Source organism: Brassica napus, chromosome C4 (assembly GCF_020379485.1).
Source record: "Brassica napus cultivar Da-Ae chromosome C4, Da-Ae, whole genome shotgun sequence".
NCBI classification, from domain to species: domain Eukaryota; kingdom Viridiplantae; phylum Streptophyta; class Magnoliopsida; order Brassicales; family Brassicaceae; genus Brassica; species Brassica napus.
Window position 1 is genome coordinate 8,798,634 of NC_063447.1, and position 25,374 is coordinate 8,824,007.

Consider the following 25,374-nt stretch of genomic DNA (forward strand, 5'->3'; position numbering starts at 1 on the left):
AGAATTCAAATATATTCATATAGCACATGGAAGCGCATGGAAAAAAAATCTGTTTAGACCAAATACGCCTAGGTAATGAAAGCTCGATCGGAATAAGTGACAAGCGGATCTTGCAAAACAGATTATTGAACGAGTGTACCCATGAAGTTGAAGAAGACGTAAAAGGGAGAGCGGATCCTAACCACACCATGCGAAGAAGATGGAGAAGTTTCTGGTTTACTAGAGCCTAGAACATGTAAATTGTACAATTACTAAATGATGTCGTATCCAGTTTCGTATTCGCATCATTAATTGTAAAAAAATTTAACAAACCCTTTATTTTAAAATAATTTTATTATCGTTTTTTTTTAAGAAAGGAACACGTTGTTCAACGCTCAACTTATGGGTGGTGTTTGATTTTAATACAAAGTTAAAAGAACTTTGCTATCATAAACAAGGAACAAACATAAAGGCTATAAGAATAACAAACAATGGTGATTTGTAAGAAGATATAGCATTTAGTAAATAACTCAACATCCGTGCAGTTTCAATCACAATCAAAAGAAAGAAAGAAAACAATTCTAATCATGACAAAAGGAAAATAAATAAATAAATGTAGATTCGTTTTTAATATAACTTTGTATTTCATTTTAATGAAAAAACCTTTTAACCAAATCACTAATTTAATAATTTTGTGAACTAAAAAAATGAATTAAAACTAAATCAATTCAGATTATTTCATCATTAACATGGAAAACACATGCAAGCATTTGCCACTACTATTACAAGCAAATCAAGAAGTGCATAAGTTTTATAGGAACCAAGATAATAACCATGAAAGTCATCCAAATCATCCAAATCATTGCAGACATTAGCATACTCATTTTCGATAACATATTTGTTGCATCATCTTTAATTATGTCTTCCAATTAAACAATTAATGCAATCATTTATCGTAACGCCTATTTTAAAAATATTTTTTTAACTTAAGAAATACAATCCACAGACAATTAGAAAGACAACAAAACGACACCCACCATACTCAAGTACAAGCATGAAAGAACCACCTGTGAACACACAACATCGGTCTTCTTTCAACTCTTCCTCAAATATCATTGTTGTCAACACTCTGGAAGTTATTACGTTATTAGAACTTTAAGTGTCACATATTATTAGTACACTCCATCCCAGTCTTGGGCATACCAGCACAATCGAGACTCTGGACACCCAAAAATATTAGTATTTACTATTTTAATCGAGACAACAAGTTTTAAGAAATTTTTAAATACATAATTAGAATTAAAATTTAAATAAAAATCCCGGGCATAGCCCGGGTCGACTCTAGTTAATTAAATATCGCACGGAGTTCATTAGGGGACGGAGCTTAGTTCGCCACGTGTAATGATGTCAGATATTTCAGTGGGACCCCCTTCAACGTTTCTCGTCCGTCTCCTTCATATGTATCCACAAAAAGAAAGTAGTATCTCTCACTCGGTTTCTCTCAATTATTGCATCTTTTTACCATACATAAAATTTCAGGAAAAAAAAAATTTGAGATCCAAAAATAAAATAAAAGAAGATAAAGATTTTATAAATAACTCGTTGTTGGAGGGGGGGAGATAAGTCCAAAACGTTTCACAAATATCTCATGAGAATCACTAGAGAATATTAGTATATACCAAGAGGCAAGAGTAATCGTTTCGAAAATGTTTATTGTTGGTGCTATATTATTGTTACTTACCAAATGAAAACAAAATAATAAAACGGTAATACATTAAAAAATTTACATGAATACAGCAACCTTCAACATTATTCTACAAAGATTTTCAACTCTATCTAGTCACAGGTTCTTCACCTTCTTTGGAAGTTGAGGAGCTTGATAAAAGACGAAGACAAACAGCAATATCCACGCGATGTGAACTGCAGCTATAACTGGTAAGAAGTCTTATTCGAACCCGGATCCATCTTTGAGCAACTTTTTTAGACCCGTATCTACGAGACCAGTGTTCTGCACTATCGAATGCTCTATCAAATCTTGGTCTCCTACTTGAGATGTGATGCTTCCATACAATGTCCAGCCACTAGCGTTGCCTAGTAATTAATATCATCTCCACCATATCAATATTTGCTGCATCCCCTCCTCCATGAGAAACATATAACATAAAAGTTAGGTAGCTCTAAAACACTTCTGATCATAACAAAAAGTAAGATCTAAACCACATTTGATGATTACATAAGTTGGTTCGTAATTTTTACCAATCTTTGGTATGAGGAACCGGAGAAAAAATTCCAAATAGACTGAGGAAGAAAGACATGCAGATTCCGGAGATCTGATAGTTTGGTGTCAAGGTCACAAAGTATCAAGCTTGCTAACATGTAGTTGTAGAACCAGAAGAACTTGGCCTCGGTCCAGTCGTATCCTATCATTGAGTAAAGGATTATAGCATGTATACTCTAGTTTGTATGGTGTTATACTACACTAGAGTCATTCTTTGCGCTACGTACGGATACGTGTATGATGATCAACAATTGCATAAAGTTGTAAAGTAGAGGAGATAAGTTGTAAAGTAAAAGTTTGGTGTAAATCATGTTTAGAAGCAGAGGAAAATTGTTATCATTATCAAGAGCAGATATTAAAGTCTTAAAACAGAAAAGTGAAACTCATAGATAAGTTGGTGGACTTTTTGACGAAGAGGACGTGTAGATGTGATGGGATTTTTTTGAGTTGGAGTGCCTGAAATTGTTTTAGAAAAATCAGTGAACATAACTTAGTAATATAAATCAATTTATTTAATTCATAGTATAGGTAGACGTACTTGAAAGTGGTGAGATATCCATCATCAGGGAATGAGTTTTAGATATGATTTGTTTCTGTTGATAGCGAAACACTGAATAACAAATAAATGTGAATTATTAGTTAAATAACAACTTAAAACATCTTGAATGAGATGTTGAATTTAAAATTTTACTTACTCTCATGGGAACGAAGGCGGTTGAAGATTTCTTTGTAGACTATGTTTTTCACTTTTTGTATCGGTTTTTATGAAATATATAATTTTGTGTAAATTTTCTTCTATGTTCAAGTTGTAAGTGTGATTATGTTAAGAGAATGAGATTGAGTTTTCAAATACCAAAATTCTTTTTTTATGTCAGGGTATTTTAATAAAGTGGAGAATAAGATCTTAATTTTGAGGAAATCTTAGTCGAATATATTTTGTAGTTGTTTAGAACAATGTCAGTAATTTTTATTACTAACACTTGTTGTTGTTTTTTTTATATATTTATGTTATATTTGAGGTTGTTATAAGAAAAAGTTTTACATCTGATGATTTATTTTTGCTTTACGTTATGGTGCAATTATAATGCATTATTATGGTTACTGATATAGAACAAAGAAAACATAGAGCTTTTGACTGAATAATACTCTTTCCTTAACCTTTACAAAGATTATTACATAATAGTTTTATAGTGACAAATAGACAATCCAGGCTAGGCAATTTGAACTATTAGAACCAGCTATTTAGGACAGCTTAAAGCTTCATTGTCCTTCACATACAGATGAGAAAGCATCAAAATGGTTGTGGCAAGGTACAGTCGAGGTCGTACTATTCCTCTTTTCCGAATCTCTTTCATGTTGATAAGATGACCATTGGAAACTTGAAGGATTGAGCTTGAGCTCTCTATCATTGATGTCTTGGGCTAACATGGGTTTCGTGTGGGCCACTTCAGTATCTTCACTTACAACTGAATGTATTGAAACATATGTAATGACGTTGAATTGTTGGCTAAAGAGTAATGAATTTCTTTGCCTTTCTTTGTTTCTTTTGTTTGATGTTTTTGGTTATATTTGCTTATATATTCTGAATTAGTTGTACTGATATGTTTAATAATAAGGCCAAAAGGTAACAAATAACAAATCCAAATGTTAGAAAAAGGGTAACAAATGTATTATTTTAAATAGATAAACTGAGCTTAACATTTATCTGAATTTAAACACATAATAAATCTTCATTTCAGTTGAGAAATATTAATTCATTTGTTTGTAGGATACATGAGTTGTTTTCTTTCATGGTTCTAACAAATATTTTTAATTTAGAATAAGCATATGTTGGTCCGAATATAACACATGTTAATTTTATTAGTTATTTAATATCTATTTCTCTGCTTTCATGTTTTATAGTGTTTGCATATTTTATTAAAGTATAATTTTGTTGTATATATGTGAGAACTAATTTTCTATTTATATATTGCAAATTTATTTAAAGTATGACGTTGATGGTTAATTTTTTTTTTTTTTAATGAGACATCCCTTTATCTATTTTAGGACTGACCCTTTGGTATCAAGATGTGGCAAAAAAACCAGCTACCATACGTTAATAGTAGTACTATGGGATTATTAATATTATTAATTTGATTTTTGTAAATACCATGGAATTATTATATTCACATGTATGCATTTTTCTTTTGATTGATAATTACAGGAATCTTGTGAGTTATGACTCTTGTCGATTTGCTCTTTGTTTCCAAATTAATGCAACAAAAAGTAACAAAAGATGAAAAATGTGTTAGAAATATTGCGAGTTATGAGGGGCTCAGCTTGGAAAACGAATCTCTCGGACTCGTGCTGGAGAACCAAGTGACTCCGACGACTTTCCTCAGCTTTAACTTGGCACAGTTAGAGTCTTCTAAACAATTTTTGTCTCCACTTGATTATTCCTGGCCGCCAGGGCAGAGGAAGGAGCCACAAGTGTACTTGACGGACTTGACACTCAGAGAGAGCTAACCGGCCAGGTTAAGGAGAGGCGGGATAGAGAGGAGGAGCTTGGTGGTGCCACAAGTCTTTATGATGACTTTGTAGGGGTAGACAAAGAAGCTGGACTCAGAGAGAACGCAAGAGTCGAAGTGATCGTTGGAGAGGAAGAAACAATCTCGCAGGCAGTAGGAGTGTGTATTTCGTCAAGTTGGGACCTGGTCAGAGTACGGAGACCCAGTCCCTTGGAGTCTTGAAAGATGCTAGGCTCAAAGAAAGAGACCTCAGGCGGCTTCTTGTAACTTCGAAACCGATTGCAGATAAAGCCATGTCACCTTGTTGTTTGAACTTGTAGTAGAAGGAGAGAACGATGGGATTGGGGAACCAAGCAGAAACGGAGCTTAACAGAAAGTAAATTATAAACTGAAAATTAAAGAAAGCAGCTATAACTATAGTGAAGACTCGGTGCGCTACAACTCAGGATGGCCTCTTAGCGCACTGCAAATAAAGAAAGAAATATTGTTAAGAAACATGATACTGTAATGAAGAGAGAGAGAGCGTAATGTAATGAAGGGAAGAAGAAGCTTTACGTTGGAGTAGACAGAGATTTGAATTTCTAGATTCCACCGTTGGGGCGAACGTCTTCAATGCTGTAACCGAGGGGAGCTTCGTAAAATAAGGAACTACTACTACTGCTGGACTTCTTTTTACCATATTTTGACTCCATCACAATCTCATTCACGCTTTCTGCAATTTCAAGACCAAACCATATGTATTAGATGCAGGAAAGAAAAACAACGCTTAATAGAGACTTATCAATGTTCAAAGTTTTCACATTTCAATAACAGATCTCGAATAAACGTTCAATTTATCAGATGAGACATGATAAGAATTGTTTCATTAGATTTACAACTATGAGAATTAAACGAATATAGGTATCTATATATGTAAACACAACATCAATCAAAACATAAATCGTCCGATACAGAATATAATAATTGCTCAGAATGATGAATCTCTTGTACAAAAAACCGAATAAAATTTAAGTCAATCGTAATCGTAGGTAAAGACGTTAGAGATACTTACTTTATATATAAAGATTTAGATCAAGACCAAAATTACGAATCCCTTCTTTCCAGATATGAACGAAACCTCCAGAAACTGAAAGTCAAAACAATCGAGGTTATGATAGCATCATTCTCAGGGTTGTTAGGATGATTTAGAGTATAGGGATGCTAACCTTTTTACCTTTTTATAATCGAACTTCGACAATCCTCGAAGAGAAAAGGTGGCATTGAAGATAGATCGATGGATTTAAGAAGAAATTTAATAGGAATGACCGATGGATTTCTGGATCAGTAGGAAGAAGATGAAAAGTTGGTTTGAAACCTAGAGGCGGAGAAGAGAGAGCGAGATGAAACTATATCATAACAAAAGCCCAAAATACAGACCTAAAACCACAGAAGCCCAAACCCAAGTAATCATTTAATGATATGGAGGAATGCTGCAATTCTACTGGACGAATTTCCAGTCCGACGTGGACACCTTCAAATGGCTTTATATTTGGCTTTTAGTATAGTTTTGATGATCTAACAACTTGGTCTTTTACCAATTTTCCCAATTAATTATTTCTAACAAAAATATAATTCTAAAATATTAATGAACATATTTTGAAAGTTGAAAATAAGGGAGACATTTTTTTTTACCAAAAAGAATAATAAGGGAGAACTAGTGAATGTTTCGAGTAGGGCCTAAGCAAACGCATTATTGCCGTGCGAAAAATCATTATCGCCAGAGACTAAAAAAAACTCCTATTTTCTTTTTATTCAAAATTAGAACCACAAGATGGCAGTCATAGACTGTCGATAAGATTGACTTGGAGTCTACTCTTTCATTGCCACTCATATCTCTTCTTCCAAAGAACGTCTCTAAGCAAGTTGAAGAGCTGTTACATGAAAGGTAAATCATGTTCTTGTATCATTATTTGTCTGTTTAACTTGCTTTGATCTATCTTTTGGGCTCTGTTGTGGTTGAATCTGATTTAAAAACAAATATTCATTGGATTATTACAAATCTTGTTTTAAGAATTTTAAGCATTTAATCAAATCTTGTTATAAGTTGTTTGAACAAAAGTAAGTTAAGTTCCTCTGACATGTATCATGTTTTATTAGATCAACCAAGGAATATCATAAACGGTTTTAAATCTTACTACAAGTTTGTAATGGTGGAACAGGAGAATAGTGATGGCTGAGGGAGTTGTGTCGTTTGGAGTTCAGAAACTCTGGGAGCTCTTGGGCCGAGAATCTGATCGACTGCAGGGAGTTCATGAGAAAGTTGATGATCTAAAATGTCAGATGAGAATGTTACAGTCGTTGTTGAAAGATGCAGATGCCAAGAAACATGGGAGTGAAGTAGTGAGAAACTTCTTGGAAGATGTCAAAGACATTGTTTTTGATGCTGAAGACATAATCGAATCCTTTCTTTTGAAAGAACTCAGTGGAAACCAAAAAGGGGTCAAGGGGCGTGTGAAAAGACTTGCTTGTTTCTTAGTGGATCGCCGAGGTCTTTCTATGGACATTGAAGGCATAACTAAGAGAATGTCTAAGGTGGTTGCGCAAATGCAGGGCTTTGGAATACAACAGATCATCTACAGATCACCGTCTCTACAAGAGAGACAAAGACCAAGGGAGAACCGACAAACATATTCAAAGAGATCTCAAAAGGATCTTGTGGGGGTGGAACAGAGTGTTAATGAATTGGTTGGTCATTTGGTGGAGAATGATAGCATCCAAGTAGTTTCCATATCTGGGATGGGTGGTATTGGAAAAACCACTCTGGCGAGACAAGTCTTTCATCATGACATTGTTCGAAGTCATTTTGATGGATTCGCATGGATCTGCGTTTCTCAAGATTTTAAGAAGAAAGATATTTGGCAAAAGTTATTGCAAGAGCTTAGACCGCATGATACGGGCATCGAACAAATGAATGAGGATACACTCCAGGCAAAGATCTTTCATTCGTTGGAAACATCTAAATATTTAATTGTCATGGATGATGTATGGAAAAACGAAGACTGGGACAAAATAAAAGACGTTTTCCCCCAAGAAAGAGGTGACCTCTCTTATTGTACATAAATTACTTAGTACTCCCCATAGCCACATTTCATAAATGCCTTTTGAGTCCCTGAGATGAAAGTAAATACAATTGCAGGTTGGAAGATGATTCTTACTTCACGCAATGAAGGTGTTGGTTTGCATGCCGACCCATCATGTTTTCCCTTCAGACCAAAAATCCTTACTCCTGAAGAAAGTTGGAAGCTATGTGAGAGCATCGCATTCCCTAGAAGAGAGATAACCGGTACGTTTATATATAAGAATCATATGAATCCCTTACGGGCCTTCTTATGCATACAATACACAAGTTTAGCAATATAAACTTCATATTGAAAGTGAACGTAAATGTTCAAAACAAAAAAAAAAGTGGTAGTAATACAAACTGATGTAAAGTATAAAATACTAAGTAAAAATAAAAGAGACCATCATAAAAACTAACAATTCTCCAGATAATCATTAAGTAAGAAAATATATATAATTCTTTTTAATTTATAAAATTAATTATAGATTAAGGGTATCAACGACTTTAGTCGCTCAAACGGTTAACATGAGAGATCAAAGGTAAAAAAATCACATCGCTAATAATAGTATAAATAGATAGATATATTATAATTTTTTGAAAATATGAACAGACTAGACACATATACTATTTCAAGACTCTAATCTTATAATATGTGTTACTGTTTTCAGAATTTAATGTTGATGAAGAACTAGAAGCCATGGGTAAGAAAATGGTCACATATTGTGGAGGACTCCCATTAGCCGTTAAAGTGCTGGGAGGCTTGTTAGCTAATAAAACCATGGTTGAAGAGTGGAAAAGAGTAGATGACAATATTCAAACTCAGATAGTTCGCATAGATGACAACAGTCAAAAGTCGGTTTACCGAGTATTGTCTATGAGCTATGAAGATTTGCCAATGCAGTTAAAGCATTGCTTCCTCTACCTAGCTCATTTTCCCGAAGATCACAAGATACAAGCGGAGAGATTGCATTATCTATGGGAAGCAGAAGGAATAATAACGTCAAGTGGCGATGGAGAAACCACTAGGAAAATTGGGGAAGAATACATAGACGAGCTAGTAAGAAGAAATATGGTTATTGTAGTAAAAGAGTATTGGAGTTGGGAGTATTGTCAAATGCATGACATGATGAGAGAAGTATGCTTATATAAAGCCAAAGAAGAGAACTTTCTTCAGTTTATCAAAGTCCCTACTACTTCCACCTCCACCATCAATGCTCATACTCCTACCAGATCTCGCAGACTCGCAGTATATGGTGGTAATGCACTTGATATCATGGGACGTAAAAACAATAAAAAAGCTAGATCTGTTTTGGGGTTTGGACTCGACAGCAACTTGTGGAAGCAGTCAGCTCAAGGACTCAGAAATTTACAATTACTTAGGGTCTTACATCTGAGTTTAGATGATAAAAACGACTCTAAAGGAGGGAGAATACCATCCAGCATTGGAAAGCTCATTCATTTGAGATATTTGAGCTTAGACATGGGTCATGCAACTCATGTACCTTCTTCTTTACGGAATCTAAAGCTTCTAATCTATTTGAGAATTTTCTCCTTCGAAAGAGTTCATCTGCCAAGTATCTTTAAAGAGATGGTAGAGTTGAGGTTCCTGCAGCTTCCCCATTTTCTTGACGCTAAAACAAAGTTGGAATTGGGCAATCTAGTGAACCTGGAGTACCTGACCGGCTTCCGATCAAAATACGGTAGCATCACAGACTTCCTCCGAATGACTAGGCTCAGGACTCTCCACATAAAACTCAAAGGCAGGTATACTTCTGAAATTCTAGCGTCATCTCTCTGTGAATTAAGAAACCTGGAGGAGCTTACATTGATCGATGAGAACAACGAATCCGATGGGGCTCATGATGTGGATTTCGTTTGGAATTTCATTCATCTAAGGTATTTAGAGCTGGACATACATACGACAAGGCTTCCTGATCACTCTCGATTTCCTCCCCACCTTGCACGCATATCTCTAAGTTACTGTGAAATGGAGGAGGATCCACTGCAGATTCTGGAAAAGTTGCTTCATTTAAAGTCGGTTGAATTAGGTCGCAGATCTTTCATGGGGAGGAAGATGGTGTGTTCAAAAGGTGGATTCCCTCAGTTATGTAATCTAGAAATAAGGTTCCTAGACAACTTGGAAGAGTGATTCTCTTTTTTGAAGACTTTATTGGATCAATTCTCTGTTTTATGCTCTGTTTATGAAAATTTATTAATTTTTAATTTTAATGATTTAGGATAATGACAAAGAATGGAAGAACCTGAATGATTCTATGACTAACCACTAATCCTACGTGTATTTTTTCAAGCTACGCCTTAAGTTGGTGAGGCGGTCTGAAGCGACGCTATAGCTTTGAGGCGAGCTTGACCTTCCTCACCGCCTCAAGGCTTGAAGCGCTATTTTAAACCCAGTGCGTGATGTGATAATAAATAGTTTATTTTAATCTTGTTTGTGATATATTTCGTTTATCTGTTGGATGCTCATTCACTGTAATGCTAAGTTTGAAATATATTTTGTATGTTGAACCATATCTTCTTCGATTGTGGGTGCTTAGTTGACTTGTGTCGTCGGAATTGGAGATAGATCACTATGGTTCTGTGACAAGTTGAAGGAGCTACCGGAAGGGCTCAAGTATGTTGCTTCATTTAAAGTCGGTTGAATTATATTACAGTGCTTTCGTGGGGAGGAAGATGGTGTGTTCAAAAGGTGGATTCCCTCAGTTATGTAAGCTAGAAATATGTTGCCTAGACAACTTGGAAGAGTGGATAGTCGAAGAAAGGTCGATGCCATGTCTTCGTACCTTGTCTATTGTGTATTGTGAAAAGTTGAAGGAGTTACCGGAAGGGCTCAAGTATATCACTTCTTTAAAGGAACTGAAAATCACCGATAAGAACAAGGAGTGGAAGACGACACTCGTACCAAGTGGGGAAAGTTACCACAAAGTCCAACACATTCCTAGTGTTCAATTAGACTATCGTGGCGAGGAATAAGGAGAACAAAACTGTCTCAGGTATATATATTATTTTTTTTGGTATAAAGTCAATATTGTTCTTCTTGAAGTTTAGTGTGAAAGTCTCAACTATCTAACCTTTTTATTATTCTGTTTTCAGGTGAACCTACTCAGAATCAGTACCCACTATTGATTGTGTGATGTGATAATACGTCGTTTTCTTGTTGTATTGGTGTTTTAAAGTTGACATATCTTGTCTGCTATATTCCGTTTATGTGTTGCATTGCTACATTTGAAATATATTTTGTATGTTGAACCATATCTTCTTCGATGTGTCTCCGTTGTGTGTGCTTAGTTGACTTGTATTGTATGGTCGGAATTGGAGATAGTATGGTGCTTTGATAGTGATCACTTAATATTATTCTTAACATGATTTTATCATTTGGTTTAAGGAATGTCAAGAGCTTTTAAATGAAATATATTGTTAATCCGTTTTAACTGATATAGAACCTTGGAGTTTAGTCAAGAGTTTCTCACCACAATGGGACTCCTCACAGTTGATATCAATGGCAGGGGTGAAGCCACGTTTAGAGGTGTGGTGGCACGTGCACCCCCTTATTTATTGATATTTGAAATGTTACACCTAAAGTTACCATAGTTTCAGTTGATCAATTGGTAAAAAACAGGGTTTGCATCCATAATGTCCTGAGTTCGAAATCCATTGCATGCAGATTTATTTTTTATCACTAATAATGCACCCATTAAATAATTCTTCTGGCTTCGCCCCTGGTCAATGGCACAATCAAATCATATATACAACACCTCTGAGGATTCAAGAAAGTCTCTTGGTTCCATTCCATCGCGACCTGGTTCGCTTTTTTCACTACTCAGGTGATCAGCACTTTTGATTGAAAACTGATACCACACAGCATCCACTTGAAACTAAACATAAATATACAACCAAACAGTAACGCAATGATAACTCCCAGACAGAACCGAACCGAATCTTAGTTTTGCTTTCCAAATTTTAAATAGCGGGATAAACCGGTTGATTCTCATCTAGTTCTGTAATTTGTATGTCACTACTCAAGTGATCAAGCACTTTTGATTGAAAACTAATAACACACAGCAACCACTTGAAAGTTGAAACTAAACACAACTCAATGATAGATCCCAGACCGGACCGAACCGAACCTGCGTTTTCTAAAATTTTAAGTAACGGGATAAACCGGTTAGTTCTCATCGAGTTCTGTAATTTGTCTTTTACTATCAAACCGGACAAATTGATGGTTTAAAAACAAAGCTCGGTCTGGATTATAATAAAATCAGATCATGAGACTCTACCAAACAAAGAGTCCTTTCGATCTCTGCAAAATTTGTTTTTGACTGTAGGTGAAGTGTACTACTTGAAGCGAATCCAAAACGCGGTGATCCGTGCGTTTTAAGACATCAATCGCCACCATATGCATCACTGGGTTCGAGCTTCCTCTTCCGATTTCGCCGGAGCTCCTCCACAGCCCAGGAGGTAAATTAATTACTTCTTCTCCATTCAATTTTCGATTTTAATTTCAGCTGATGATTTTTATTCTTCATCAGTGGACATACAGCTGTCAATGTCGGAAAATCCATGGTCGTGGTGTTTGGCGGCCTCGTCGACAAGAAGTTCCTCAACGACATAATTGTTTATGACATTGGTAATAATCATATTGATTCCTTGATCCAAAGAAGATGCTTTCTTTCTTTCTTTCTTTCTTATGAGTTACTATCTACTTATCTAGGCTTGCTTCGCTTGTAATGAAAGACTAGTGTCTAGGCAAAGATAGTTACTTTGCAAAAAAATAACTATAGAAAACTGAAAACTTCACAATGAGATTATTCTTATTTTGCTAGTTTTGTTTCTGAGCATCTTTTGTCCCCGCCTTGGCTTGTTTTAAGTATCATATGATCAGCTTCTTAATCATGTGATAATTGGTTGTCTTATGATTTGCTTCTTCTTTAATCCTGTCGTCTAGAGAACAAACTCTGGTTTGAGCCAGAGTGTACTGGCAGCGTTTCTGAAGGAAAAGTTGGTCCTACACCTCGAGCGTTTCATGTTGCCATCACTATTGATTGTCATATCTTCATCTTTGGTGGACGCTCTGGTGGCAAAAGGTGCGCACTACTATTTATTTTCTACTTATAAGCGTTTTTACATTCTAAATAGATTATTTCTATAAATCAATTGCAGGCTGGGTGACTTCTGGGTTCTAGATACAGGTAAGTGTACAATTATAACAATGTCACTGAGACCTGCCTGGGAACTATTTAATACTCTGATGCTAACGTTTTCTGCAGATATATGGCAGTGGTCTGAGCTAACCAGCTTCGGCGACTTACCTACGCCTCGTGATTTTTCTGCTGCCGCTGCTATTGGCAACCAGAAAATTGTGTTGTGAGTATCATAAATTTTAGACTTTCCATCAGCTTGTTTCATGCATTGGCTTAACCTATGATTATGGGCAGGTGTGGCGGCTGGGATGGTAAAAAATGGCTGTCAGATGTGTATGTTATGGACACAAGTATATCTCTCGTCTACTTCGGTTTTGTAATAAACCTGTTTTAAGTTTATGATAATGTCATCTTTCTTGGTGTCTGTTAGTGTCTCTTGAATGGATGGAGCTGTCGGTTTCGGGGTCGTTGCCACCTCCTAGATGTGGTCATACAGCCACCATGGTTGAGAAACGTTTACTTGTTTTTGGTGGCCGAGGTACTCAAGAGCCAAAATCTTTGTTTTGCTTGAGCTGATAACAACTAAGCTGAGACTATGGTGTGTGATATGATTATCTTTGACAGGAGGCGGTGGCCCTATCATGGGTGATCTGTGGGCTTTGAAGGGTTTAATAGATGAAGGTACATCCTTAATTAATTTACTTAAAAATTGCATTATATCCTCTTATTTGTTATGTTCTGGTTGCTGATCTTATTGTGGTCAACCTTTGTTTTGGAAGAAAGAACGTGAAACACCTGGATGGACCCAACTAAAGCTTCCTGGCCAAGCACCATCATCTCGATGTGGTCACACTGTGACATCCGGAGGACATTATGTATGTCTTTTTCAGCTTCTGTTTGTTCTTTTGTGTAAGGTTAGCTTCGCTTGACATACATCACTCACATCATTAATTTTCATGTATGAAGCTTCTGTTATTTGGGGGACATGGAACTGGTGGATGGCTGAGTCGTTATGATGTCTATTACAATGACACTATAATTTTAGACAGAGGTAAATTCTTGCTTATAAGATTCGTCTCCTCTGCTAAAGGATCACTCCAAACCCAAAAATCCTCATCAGTAATTTACAATAGTACAATCTAGTGAGATGATAAAACTGTGATGTAATTCATCACTTTTATTGCTGTGCATTGTCTTGTACGCGCTGTTGCTAAATTTCTATTTTAACATTCTAGTAACTGCTCAGTGGAAGCGCTTACCAATAAGCAATGATGAGCCTCCTCCACCTCGAGCTTACCACACCATGACCAGTATTGGAGCTCGTCATCTTTTAATTGGTGGTTTTGATGGAAAATCAACTTTCGGTGATCTTTGGTGGCTGGTTCCTGAAGGTATCTCTCTCTTATTTGTACTGATGTCTTACTCCAACTTAGCTATCATTCTGTGTACACGCATCATCAGTTACAATCTTGGTGCTGGTCACAGATTGTAGGCAATTAGAGACAATTAATTTCTAGCACACTCTTTTTTTTTTCTTTATCAAGTTTGTATTGAAAGTTTTGAAGTTTTACACACCTGATTGACCTTAGTGAACTGTTTAGCCTTCTGACATTGTTCTTATTCGTTTTGAAAGAAAGAAGTGGATTAATGGATGTGGAACTCTTTAATAAGTTTTTCTCTTTTCTCAGACTCTTTATTAAGTGGATTAATGTCTAGCATGCTCTAACTCTTTTTCTCTTTTCTCAGATGATCCGATAGCCAAGAGGTCTTCTGTACCTCAACTTAGAAACCTTCCTGAAACTAAGGAGTCAGAGAGAGAACTGGATACGGTAATTGATGTCCCTGCTTGTCATCTTATGTGTTTCTCGTCAGTGCAGTTAAATTAGCTTTTCAACTTGTTTTAACACCAAGAGTCTGGTCATAGCAGGAAAGGGGACAAGAGGGATCCACCATCGTTGACTTGCAAAAGGAAATGGGAATCTCTGTTTCATCAGGGCTACGCCTTCAAATCCCTGAGGAGTCAGAAGATGAAGAGTTCGTTGAGTTAGGAACCAGATTGATTGAGGGAGATGTAATTGATAATCGAGCCTCCATGATTCAGGTGGTTTTTTCCTCTTGTCGTGATTGTGTTATTCTTGTACTGAAAATGCTTCTCAATGAAAAGATGGCAGCTGAAGCACTTCGTCAACATTGGAAAGAGTCCACTCCACAGACTTTGCAACTAAAAGAGCTTGGTTCCTTGCTTCGAGATTATCAGCGACTGGTTACCAGAAAATATACGTGAGTTCTTTACCCATTCCAACTATTTCAAGCTCAGCTCTCGTTAATGTAGATTATCTTTCTATTTCAATTAAAATGGTGGTTCCTTGATTGCGCTTGGAATCACCACATGGCATTACAATAACTTAGATAAATCTCCTGAGAGTTTAGGAGTCATATAGAGTTAATATGAATATCATTTTTGTGTCTTGAATAGCCCTTGAGACTTTGTAATCCAAGAATTGCCAGAACTGATTCATTTCTTAATGTTGTGAAGTCCTCACATAAAAGTTGATTGTAAATGCATCGCTTTGTACCCCTCTGAAAAGTATTAAACGTCATGAAATTTCACATTTGATTCTTCCTTTCCTTCACACATGTTTGTTTTCGTTGTTGTGGCGTGTATGTGTCTCAGAGCACAGAGCAGCTTAACATCTACTGATTTTGGCCTCCCCGGAAAGCAGACGTTTACATTTTATCATATCAGAAGTTCTTCCGAGGTAATACTGCATACTCTCCTCCTGTTATGAGCTCTCTTGAACATTTGACACCAATCAATCAAACATCAGGCTTTCCGCACATGCTCTGACATGTCAATTTTACATTTTGTTATTCTCAGTTGCGGATGGATGATATTCCGAAGTTGCTGGAAGAATACAAAACCACCCTTCTAATCTAATCCAGGAGCTTTACCATGAAACTCACAAGGAGAATACAAAACCCTTCTAAACTCATCAAGTAGCTGCCAAGAAGATCACCAAGATCTGCTATTAGCATTACCATTTCAAACAACAAAGCTAAACAGTCTCAAGAGAATCGTATCTCTGATAGACAACAAGACATGTACATCTTCTTCTTAGTCAAGGAGAAAAAAGATAATTACCCATATGTAAGATTTTCATTATCTCTACTTAATCCACATACCTCAGCATCTGCTCTTTTTCTTTCTTGTTTGGGCTTTCAACATAGATTGATTTGCCTTGAAGCCAATGGGAAAGTAAGAAAAAAAGTAGGCAAACTTCACCTATTAGACTTTGAAATGGATTACAACAACAACGCTACTATTGATAACTTAAACCACAGAGTTTCTGTCTGCATAGACCCGTATTGTCTTTTTTCTCTATCCCCTAAAACAACTCGAACTCAAGATGATCTCCCATGGCTTTACATTCAAGATACCCATTACTATTCCCTTTAGGAGAAGTTGCTTCCGTTGCACCATTCTCATATACATCAGGCAGCTCAGGCGGAATTGCGCAGCGGATAAGAGCCTAGTTCAATCCTTCAAAGAATGGATGCCTCTTGATCACTGCAGCTCCTTTCTCTGACCGGAGACGGCTCTTCGGATCCTTCATCACCAACCTTCTGATCAAATCCTTTGCCTGGAAGCTCACAAGCGGGCTATCAGGAAACTTGAGGTTCTGAAATACAACGTTGGACACTGGTAAGAAGTCATGTTCGAATCCTGATCCATCTTTGAGCAACTTTTTTAGACCCGTGGCTCCGAGACCAGTGTTCTGCACTATCGAATCTTGGTCTCCTACTTGAGATGTGATGCTTCCATACAATGTCCAGCCCACTGGTCGTTGCCTAGTAATATCATCTCCACCATATCACCAACAATAAACACTTTCGAAACTACCCTCCCTCTCCCCTCTCCCCTCTCCCCTCTCCCAATAAAAAACACAAAACTTAAAAATTGGGTAGCTCTAAAACACTTATGATCATAACAAAAAGTAAGATCTAAACCACACTTGATAATTTTTACCAATCTTTGGTATGAGGAACTGGATGAAAGATTCCAGAGAGACTGAGGAAGAAGGACATGCAGATTCCGGAGATTCCATAGATTCCGGAGATATGATATTTTGGTGTCAAGGCCACAAAGCATCGACCTTGTCGACATGTAGTAGGAGTTGAACCAGAAGAACTTGGCCACATTCCAGTTTTATCCCATCATTGAGTAAAGGATTATAGTATGTAAACTCTAGTTTGTATGGTGTTATATACTACATGATCTAACAACTTTGTCTATATTATCAATTTTCCTAATTAATTATTTCTAACAAAAATATATTTTTTAAATATTAACGAATATATTTTGGAAGTTGAAAATAAGGTAGAAATTTTGTACAGAAGGGAAGGAAGGATATGGGAGAATTATTTGCCTTGCGAAAAGTCATTATCCTACAGACTAGAAAACTCACATATTTTCTTTTTATTCAAAATTAGAACCACAGATGGCAGTCAATATAGACTGTTGATAAGATCGACTTGGAGTCTACTCTTTCATTGCCACTCATATCTCTTCTTCCAAAGAACGTAGCTAAGCAAGTTGCAGAGCTGTTACATGAAAGGTAAATCATGTTCTTATATCATTATTTGTCTGTTTAACTTGCTTTGATCTGTCTTTTGGGCTCTGTTGTGGTTGAATCTGAATTTAAAAACGAAAATTCGTTGGATTATTACAAATCTTGTTTTACCAATTTAAAGCATTTAATCATCAAATCTTGTTATAAATTGTTTGAATAATAGTAAGTCGAGTAAAGTTCCTCTAACTGATTTTATTAGGTCAACCAAGCATTCTCATAAACGGTTTTAAATCTTACTACAAGTTTGTACTTATTTGTTGATGGTGGAACAGGAGAATAGTGATGGCTGAGGGACTTGTGTCGTTTGGAGTTCAGAAACTCTGGGACCTCTTGAGCCGAGAATCTGAGCGATTGCAGGGAGTTCATGAGAAAGTTGATGATCTAAAACGTCAGATAACAACGTTGCAGTCGTTGTTGAAAGATGCAGATGCCAGGAAATATGAGAATGAAGTAGTGAGAAACTTCTTGGAAGATGTCAAAGACATTGTTTTTGATGCTGAAGATATAATTGAATCCTTTCTTTTGAAAGAACTCAGTGGAAACCAAAAAGGGATCAAGGGGCGTGTGAAAAGACTTGCTTGTTTCTTAGTGGATCACCGAGGTTTTTCTATGGACATTGAAGGCATAACTAAGAGAATAGTCAAGGTGGTTGCGCAAATGCAGAGCTTTGGTATACAGCGTAGCATCAACAAATCACCGCCCCTACAAAAGAGACAGAGGGAGATCCAACAAACATATCCAAAGAGATCTCAAAAGGATCTTGTGGGGGTGGAACAGAGTGTTAAGGAACTAGTTGGTCATTTGGTGGAGAATGATAGCATCCAAGTAGTTTCCATATCTGGGATGGGTGGTATTGGAAAAACCACTCTTGCTAGACAAGTTTTTCATCATGACATTGTTCGAAGTCATTTCGATGGATTTGCATGGATCTGCGTTTCTCAAGATTGTAAGCGGATGGAAATTTGGCGAAAGTTATTGCAAAACCTTAGACCACATGGTAAAGGCAACAAACAAATGAATGAGGAAACACTCCAGACTGAGCTCTTTCACTTGTTGGGAACATCTAAATATTTAATTGTCATGGATGATGTATGGAAAAAAGAAGACTGGGATATATATATATTAATTAAATTTTAGAAATCTGACATTTATATCGTACTGTTACACTATTTGGTGTATACAAAATATGTTTCATAGAATTTAAAATATATTTTATATATAATTGTACGAAATATTATCAAAATATATTGAAATGTTAAGAAAAAATAGAAATGAATTTCATTGTGAATATAAAACAAATAATACGATGTTTTGTTTGTACTTTAGTGTGTCTATTAATTATAGAATATTTACTGCATATTGTTATAAATATATATTTTAAAAACATTTGAAAAGACTAGACACATTATTATTATTTCAAGACTCTGATCTTATAACATGTGTTACTGTTTTCAGAATTTGATGTTGATGAGGAACTGGAAGCCATAGGTAAGGAAATGGTCACATATTGTGGAGGACTACCATTAGCCATTAAAGTGTTGGGAGGCTTGTTGGCTAATAAAAATATGGTTGAAGAGTGGAAAAGAGTAGATGGCAATATTAAAACTCAGATAGTTCGCATAGATGACAACAGTCAAGATTCAGTTTACCGAGTATTGTCTATGAGCTATGAAGATTTGCCAATGCAGTTAAAGCATTGCTTCCTCTATCTAGCTCATTTTCCCGAAGATTTCGAAATACAAGTAGAGAGATTGTATATTCTCTGGGAAGCAGAAGGGATAATAACATCAAGTGGCGATGGAGCAACCCCTAGGAAAATTGGGGAAGAATACATAGACGAGCTAGTAAGGAGAAATATGGTTATTGCAGTAAAAGAGGAATTGAGTTGCAGATGGGAGTATTGTCAAATGCATGACATGATGAGAAAAGTATGTTTATATAAAGCCAAAGAGGAGAACTTTCTTCAGTTTATCAAAGTACCTACTTCTTCCACCTCTACCATCAATGCTCATACTCCTACCAGATCTCGCAGACTCGTAGTACACGGTGGTGGTAATGCATTTGATCTGCTGGGACGTAAAAACAATAAAAAAAGTTAGATCTGTTTTGGGTTTTGGACTCGACAGCAAGTTGTGGAAGCAGTCAGGTCAGGGATTCCAAAATTTACAATTGCTTAGGGTCATAGATTTGAGTTTATATGATAAAAGCTACTCTAGCGGAGGAATACCTTCGAGCATTGGAAAGCTCATTCATTTGAGATATTTGAGCTTAGTCATGGGTTGGGCAACTCATTTACCTTCTTCTTTACGGAATCTAAAGCTTCTAATCTATTTTAGTATTTCATCCGCAGGAGTTGTTCATCTGCCAATTTTTTTTAAAGAGATGGTAGAGTTGAGGTTCCTGCAGCTCCCCTCTTCTATTGACGCTAAAACAAAGCTGGAATTGGGTAATCTAGTGAACCTGGAGTACCTGACCGGCTTCCAATCAAAATACGGTAGCATCACAGACTTCCTCCGAATGACTAGGCTCAGGACTCTCCATGTAACTCTCAAAGACAGGTCTAGTTCTGAAAAAATTCTAGCGTCATCTCTCTGTAAATTAACAAACCTGGAGGAGCTTAGATTGACCGGTGATAACCAATCCGATGGGGCTTATGATGTGGATTTCGTTCGGAATTTCATTCGTCTAAGGCATTTAGATCTGAACATACATATGACAAGGCTTCCTGATCACTCTCGATTCCCTCCCCACCTCGCACACATATCTCTACGTCACTGTCAAATGGAGGAGGATCCACTGCAGATTCTGGAAAAGTTGCTTCATTTAAAGTCGGTTGAATTATATTACAGATCTTTCGTGGGGAGGAAGATGGTGTGTTCAAAAGGTGGATTCCCTCAGTTATGTAAGCTAGACATAATGTTCCTATACGACTTGGAAGAGTGGATAGTCGAAGAAGGGTCGATGCCATGTCTTCGTACCTTGTCTATTGTGTATTGTGAAAAGTTGAAGGAGCTACCGGAAGGGCTCAAGTATATCACTTCTTTAAAGGAACTGAAAATCACCGAGTATTGTCTATGAGCTATGAAGATTTGCCAACGCAGTTAAAGCATTGTTTCCTCTACCTAGCTCATTTTCCTGAAGATGACATGATACAAGTGGAGAGATTGTATTATTACTGGGAAGCAGAAGGAATAATAACGTCAAGTGGCGATGGAAAAACCACTAGGAAAATTGGGGAAGAATACATAGAAGAGCTAGTAAGGAGAAATATGGTTATTGCAGTAAAAGAGGATTTGAGATGCAGATGGGAGTATTGTCAAATGCATGACATGATGAGAGAAGTATGCTTATATAAAGCCAAAGAAGAGAACTTTCTTCAGTTTATCAAAGTCCCTACTTCTTCCACCTCCACCATCAATGCTCATACTCCTACAAGATCTCGCAGACTCGCAGTATATGGTGGTAATGCACTTGATATGCTGGGACGTAAAAACAATAAAAAAGCTAGATCTGTTTTGGGGTTTGGACTCGACAGCAACTTGTGGAAGCAGTCAGCTCAAGGACTCAGAAATTTACAATTACTTAGGGTCTTACATCTGAGTTTAGATGATAAAAACGACTCTAAAGGAGGGAGAATACCATCCAGCATTGGAAAGCTCATTCATTTGAGATATTTGAGCTTAGACATGGGTCATGCAACTCATGTACCTTCTTCTTTACGGAATCTAAAGCTTCTAATCTATTTGAGAATTTTCTCCTTCGAAAGAGTTCATCTGCCAAGTATCTTTAAAGAGATGGTAGAGTTGAGGTTCCTGCAGCTTCCCCATTTTCTTGACGCTAAAACAAAGTTGGAATTGGGCAATCTAGTGAACCTGGAGTACCTGACCGGCTTCCGATCAAAATACGGTAGCATCACAGACTTCCTCCGAATGACTAGGCTCAGGACTCTCCACATAAAACTCAAAGGCAGGTATACTTCTGAAATTCTAGCGTCATCTCTCTGTGAATTAAGAAACCTGGAGGAGCTTACATTGATCGATGAGAACAACGAATCCGATGGGGCTCATGATGTGGATTTCGTTTGGAATTTCATTCATCTAAGGTATTTAGAGCTGGACATACATACGACAAGGCTTCCTGATCACTCTCGATTTCCTCCCCACCTTGCACGCATATCTCTAAGTTACTGTGAAATGGAGGAGGATCCACTGCAGATTCTGGAAAAGTTGCTTCATTTAAAGTCGGTTGAATTAGGTCGCAGATCTTTCATGGGGAGGAAGATGGTGTGTTCAAAAGGTGGATTCCCTCAGTTATGTAATCTAGAAATAAGGTTCCTAGACAACTTGGAAGAGTGATTCTCTTTTTGAAGACTTTATTGGATCAATTCTCTGTTTTATGCTCTGTTTATGAAAATTTATTAATTTTTAATTTTAATGATTTAGGATAATGACAAAGAATGGAAGAACCTGAATGATTCTATGACTAACCACTAATCCTACGTGTATTTTTTCAAGCTACGCCTTAAGTTGGTGAGGCGGTCTGAAGCGACGCTATAGCTTTGAGGCGAGCTTGACCTTCCTCACCGCCTCAAGGCTTGAAGCGCTATTTTAAACCCAGTGCGTGATGTGATAATAAATAGTTTATTTTAATCTTGTTTGTGATATATTTCGTTTATCTGTTGGATGCTCATTCACTGTAATGCTAAGTTTGAAATATATTTTGTATGTTGAACCATATCTTCTTCGATTGTGGGTGCTTAGTTGACTTGTGTCGTCGGAATTGGAGATAGATCACTATGGTTCTGTGACAAGTTGAAGGAGCTACCGGAAGGGCTCAAGTATGTTGCTTCATTTAAAGTCGGTTGAATTATATTACAGTGCTTTCGTGGGGAGGAAGATGGTGTGTTCAAAAGGTGGATTCCCTCAGTTATGTAAGCTAGAAATATGTTGCCTAGACAACTTGGAAGAGTGGATAGTCGAAGAAAGGTCGATGCCATGTCTTCGTACCTTGTCTATTGTGTATTGTGAAAAGTTGAAGGAGTTACCGGAAGGGCTCAAGTATATCACTTCTTTAAAGGAACTGAAAATCACCGATAAGAACAAGGAGTGGAAGACGACACTCGTACCAAGTGGGGAAAGTTACCACAAAGTCCAACACATTCCTAGTGTTCAATTAGACTATCGTGGCGAGGAATAAGGAGAACAAAACTGTCTCAGGTATATATATTTTTTTTTTGGTATAAAGTCAATATTGTTCTTCTTGAAGTTTAGTGTGAAAGTCTCAACTATCTAACCTTTTTATTATTCTGTTTTCAGGTGAACCTACTCAGAATCAGTACCTACTATTGATTGTGTGATGTGATAATACGTCGTTTTCTTGTTGTATTGGTGTTTTAAAGTTGACATATCTTGTCTGCTATATTCCGTTTATCTGTTGGATGCTCATTCACTGTAATGCTAAGTTTGAATGTAATGCTAAGTTTGAAATACATTTGTATGTTGAACCGTATCTCCTCCGTTGTGTGTGCTTAGTTGACTTGTTTAGTCGGAACTGGAGATAGAACGATGCTTTGATAGAGATCACTGAACATCATTATAATATCAATGGCGCAATCATATATATATATATACCTCAGAAAGTCTCTTAGTTCCATTCGATCGCGACCTGGTTCCCTATCACAAATCCAATTTTCACAACTCAAAGTTATCAGCACTTTTGATTGAATAATGATACCACACAGCACCTAACTCAGATGATGGATCCCAGACCGAACCGAACCGAACCTGAGTTTTCCAAAATTTTGAAGTAACGGGATAAACCGGTTAATTCCCATCCAGTTCTGTAATTTGTCTTTTACTATCAAACCGGACAATATTGATGATTTAAAAACAAAACTCGGTCCGGATTATAATAAAATCAGAAGTCTAGTACTTGAAGCGAATCCAAAAACGCGGTGATCCGTGCGTTTTCAGACATCAATCGCCAAACGTATGCATAACTGGGTTAGAGCTTCCTCTTCCGATTTCACGGGAACTCCTCCACAGCCTAGGAGGTAAATTAATTACTTCTTCTCCATTCAATTTTCGATTTTAATTTCAGCTGATTATTTTTATTCTTCAATCAGTGGACATACAGCTGTCAATGTCGGAAAATCCATGGTCGTGGTGTTCGGCGGCCTCGTCGACAAGAAGTTCCTCAACGACATCATTGTCTACGACATTGGTAATAATCATATTGAATCCTTGATCCAAAGAAGATGCTTTTTTTTTATTAGTTACTACTGTCTTGGCTTGTTCTTCTTGTAATGACTAGTGTTTCTACTAGTTTATTGTTAGCTTTGTTTAGAAGGATGCTTATATCAAAGATAGTTTCTTTGCAAAAAGTATAGAAATCTGAAAACTTGACGATTAGATTATCCAGTTCGGTGCTGAATAGGAATCAAATGGATACTCTCTTCTCTTATTTTACTACTTTTGTTTCTGAGCTTTCTTTTTCTTTTCTCCTTAGCCTTGTTTTAAGTATCATATATGTGTAGCTTTTTTGATCATGTGATAATCGGGTTTGTCTTATGATTTGCTTCTTCTTTATCCTCTCGACTAGAGAACAAACTCTGGTTTGTGCCAGAATGTACCTACACCTCGCGCCTTTCATGTTGCCATCACTATTGATTGCCATATGTTCATCTTTGGTGGACGTTCTGGTGGCAAGAGGTACGCACTACAATATGTTTTCTAATTATAAGCGTTTTTACATTCTATAAATCAATTTCAGGTTGGGTGACTTCTGGGTTCTAGATACAGGTAAGTGTGCAAGTTATAACAATGTCGTTGAGACCTGCCTGAGAACTTTTTAATACTCTGCTGCCAACATTTTCTGCAGATATATGGCAGTGGTCTGAGCTAACCAGCTTTGGCGACTTTCCTACGCCTCGTGATTTCTCTGCTGCCGCTGCTATTGGGAACCAGAAGATTGTGTTGTGAGTATCAGAAATTTTAGACGTTCATCAGCTTGTTGCCTGCATTGGCTTAGCCTATGATCATTGGCAGGTGTGGTTGCTGGGATGGTAAAAAATGGCTGTCAGATGTGTATGTTATGGATACAAGTAAAACTTTATACCTCTCGTCTACTTCGGTTTTGTAATAAAACTTGTTTTAGTTTCTGATAATGTCAGCTTTCTTGGTATCTGTTAGTGTCTCTTGAATGGATGGAGCTGACGGTTTTGGGGTCGTTGCCACCTCCTAGATGTGGTCATACAGCCACCATGGTTGAGAAACGCTTACTTGTTTTTGGTGGCCGAGGTATATAACTCCAGAACACAAAACTTTGTAGATTTTTGCTGTTGACTTATCACCATTCCTTAAATAAGTTAAAGGTCTTTGCATATTAGACTAATTACTGCAACTGATGAGTGTTCTTGGAGGACTCAGATTATAGATAAAAGTAAAAAACTGAATGATTTATTTGCTATTCCACCTTTTCATAAACCAAACTTGTCAGGGATGCCGATGTGTTTTGTTTACCTATCGCTGTTAATTAATAACTTCCAATTATTTAATGAAGTTTCCTGTCTTAGTGTACTGATGATATATGTAATTTAGAAACCTTATTTCAATCCGAAGGATTAATACTTGTAAATGAATTCACTACTTTCATATTTCTTTGGTTCTGTTTTGTGGTATGAGTCAGGATCACAATTTGTTTTGCTTGAGCTGATAACAAG

General features: G+C 36.8%; 4 protein-coding genes across 7 annotated transcripts; all 4 read left to right on the forward strand.

Moving 5' to 3' along the window:
* The first annotated feature begins 6,520 nt into the window (after positions 1 to 6,520).
* Positions 6,521 to 11,270, forward strand: LOC106396193 (probable disease resistance RPP8-like protein 4). Its single transcript, XM_048754613.1, has 7 exons — positions 6,521 to 6,688; positions 6,963 to 7,840; positions 7,940 to 8,086; positions 8,533 to 9,912; positions 10,420 to 10,426; positions 10,537 to 10,875; positions 10,976 to 11,270. Exons 2-6 carry the CDS (start codon positions 6,973 to 6,975, stop codon positions 10,853 to 10,855), a joined length of 2,721 nt encoding a protein of 906 aa, XP_048610570.1. The 5' UTR covers positions 6,521 to 6,688; positions 6,963 to 6,972; the 3' UTR covers positions 10,856 to 10,875; positions 10,976 to 11,270.
* An 818-nt stretch (positions 11,271 to 12,088) lies between these two features.
* LOC106396092 (protein GLUTELIN PRECURSOR ACCUMULATION 3-like) lies at positions 12,089 to 16,222 on the forward strand. Of its 4 annotated transcripts, none has more exons than XM_048754608.1 (16): positions 12,090 to 12,340; positions 12,412 to 12,509; positions 12,828 to 12,966; positions 13,043 to 13,071; positions 13,150 to 13,246; positions 13,318 to 13,373; positions 13,454 to 13,561; positions 13,648 to 13,704; positions 13,807 to 13,898; positions 13,990 to 14,074; positions 14,259 to 14,414; positions 14,770 to 14,852; positions 14,948 to 15,124; positions 15,188 to 15,303; positions 15,698 to 15,782; positions 15,902 to 16,222. In XM_048754608.1, exons 1-16 carry the CDS (start codon positions 12,279 to 12,281, stop codon positions 15,959 to 15,961), a joined length of 1,500 nt encoding a protein of 499 aa, XP_048610565.1. In that variant the 5' UTR covers positions 12,090 to 12,278; the 3' UTR covers positions 15,962 to 16,222. The 4 variants fall into 4 exon arrangements, with proteins under 4 accessions (XP_048610563.1, XP_048610564.1, XP_048610565.1 ...); XM_048754609.1 differs by having other exon boundaries at positions 14,951 to 15,124; XM_048754606.1 differs by having other exon boundaries at positions 12,089 to 12,340; positions 13,043 to 13,246.
* A 1,237-nt stretch (positions 16,223 to 17,459) lies between these two features.
* LOC106396093 (probable disease resistance RPP8-like protein 2) lies at positions 17,460 to 18,812 on the forward strand. The gene is made up of 2 exons (XM_048754612.1): positions 17,460 to 17,639; positions 17,927 to 18,812. Exon 2 carries the CDS (start codon positions 17,937 to 17,939, stop codon positions 18,789 to 18,791), a length of 855 nt encoding a protein of 284 aa, XP_048610569.1. The 5' UTR covers positions 17,460 to 17,639; positions 17,927 to 17,936; the 3' UTR covers positions 18,792 to 18,812.
* Positions 18,813 to 18,933: 121 nt separating this feature from the next.
* On the forward strand, positions 18,934 to 23,144 carry LOC125585482 (probable disease resistance RPP8-like protein 2). The gene is made up of 5 exons (XM_048754614.1): positions 18,934 to 19,341; position 20,236; positions 20,756 to 21,950; positions 22,567 to 22,870; positions 22,970 to 23,144. Exons 1-4 carry the CDS (start codon positions 19,151 to 19,153, stop codon positions 22,848 to 22,850), a joined length of 1,671 nt encoding a protein of 556 aa, XP_048610571.1. The 5' UTR covers positions 18,934 to 19,150; the 3' UTR covers positions 22,851 to 22,870; positions 22,970 to 23,144.
* The last annotated feature ends 2,230 nt before the right edge of the window (positions 23,145 to 25,374 follow it).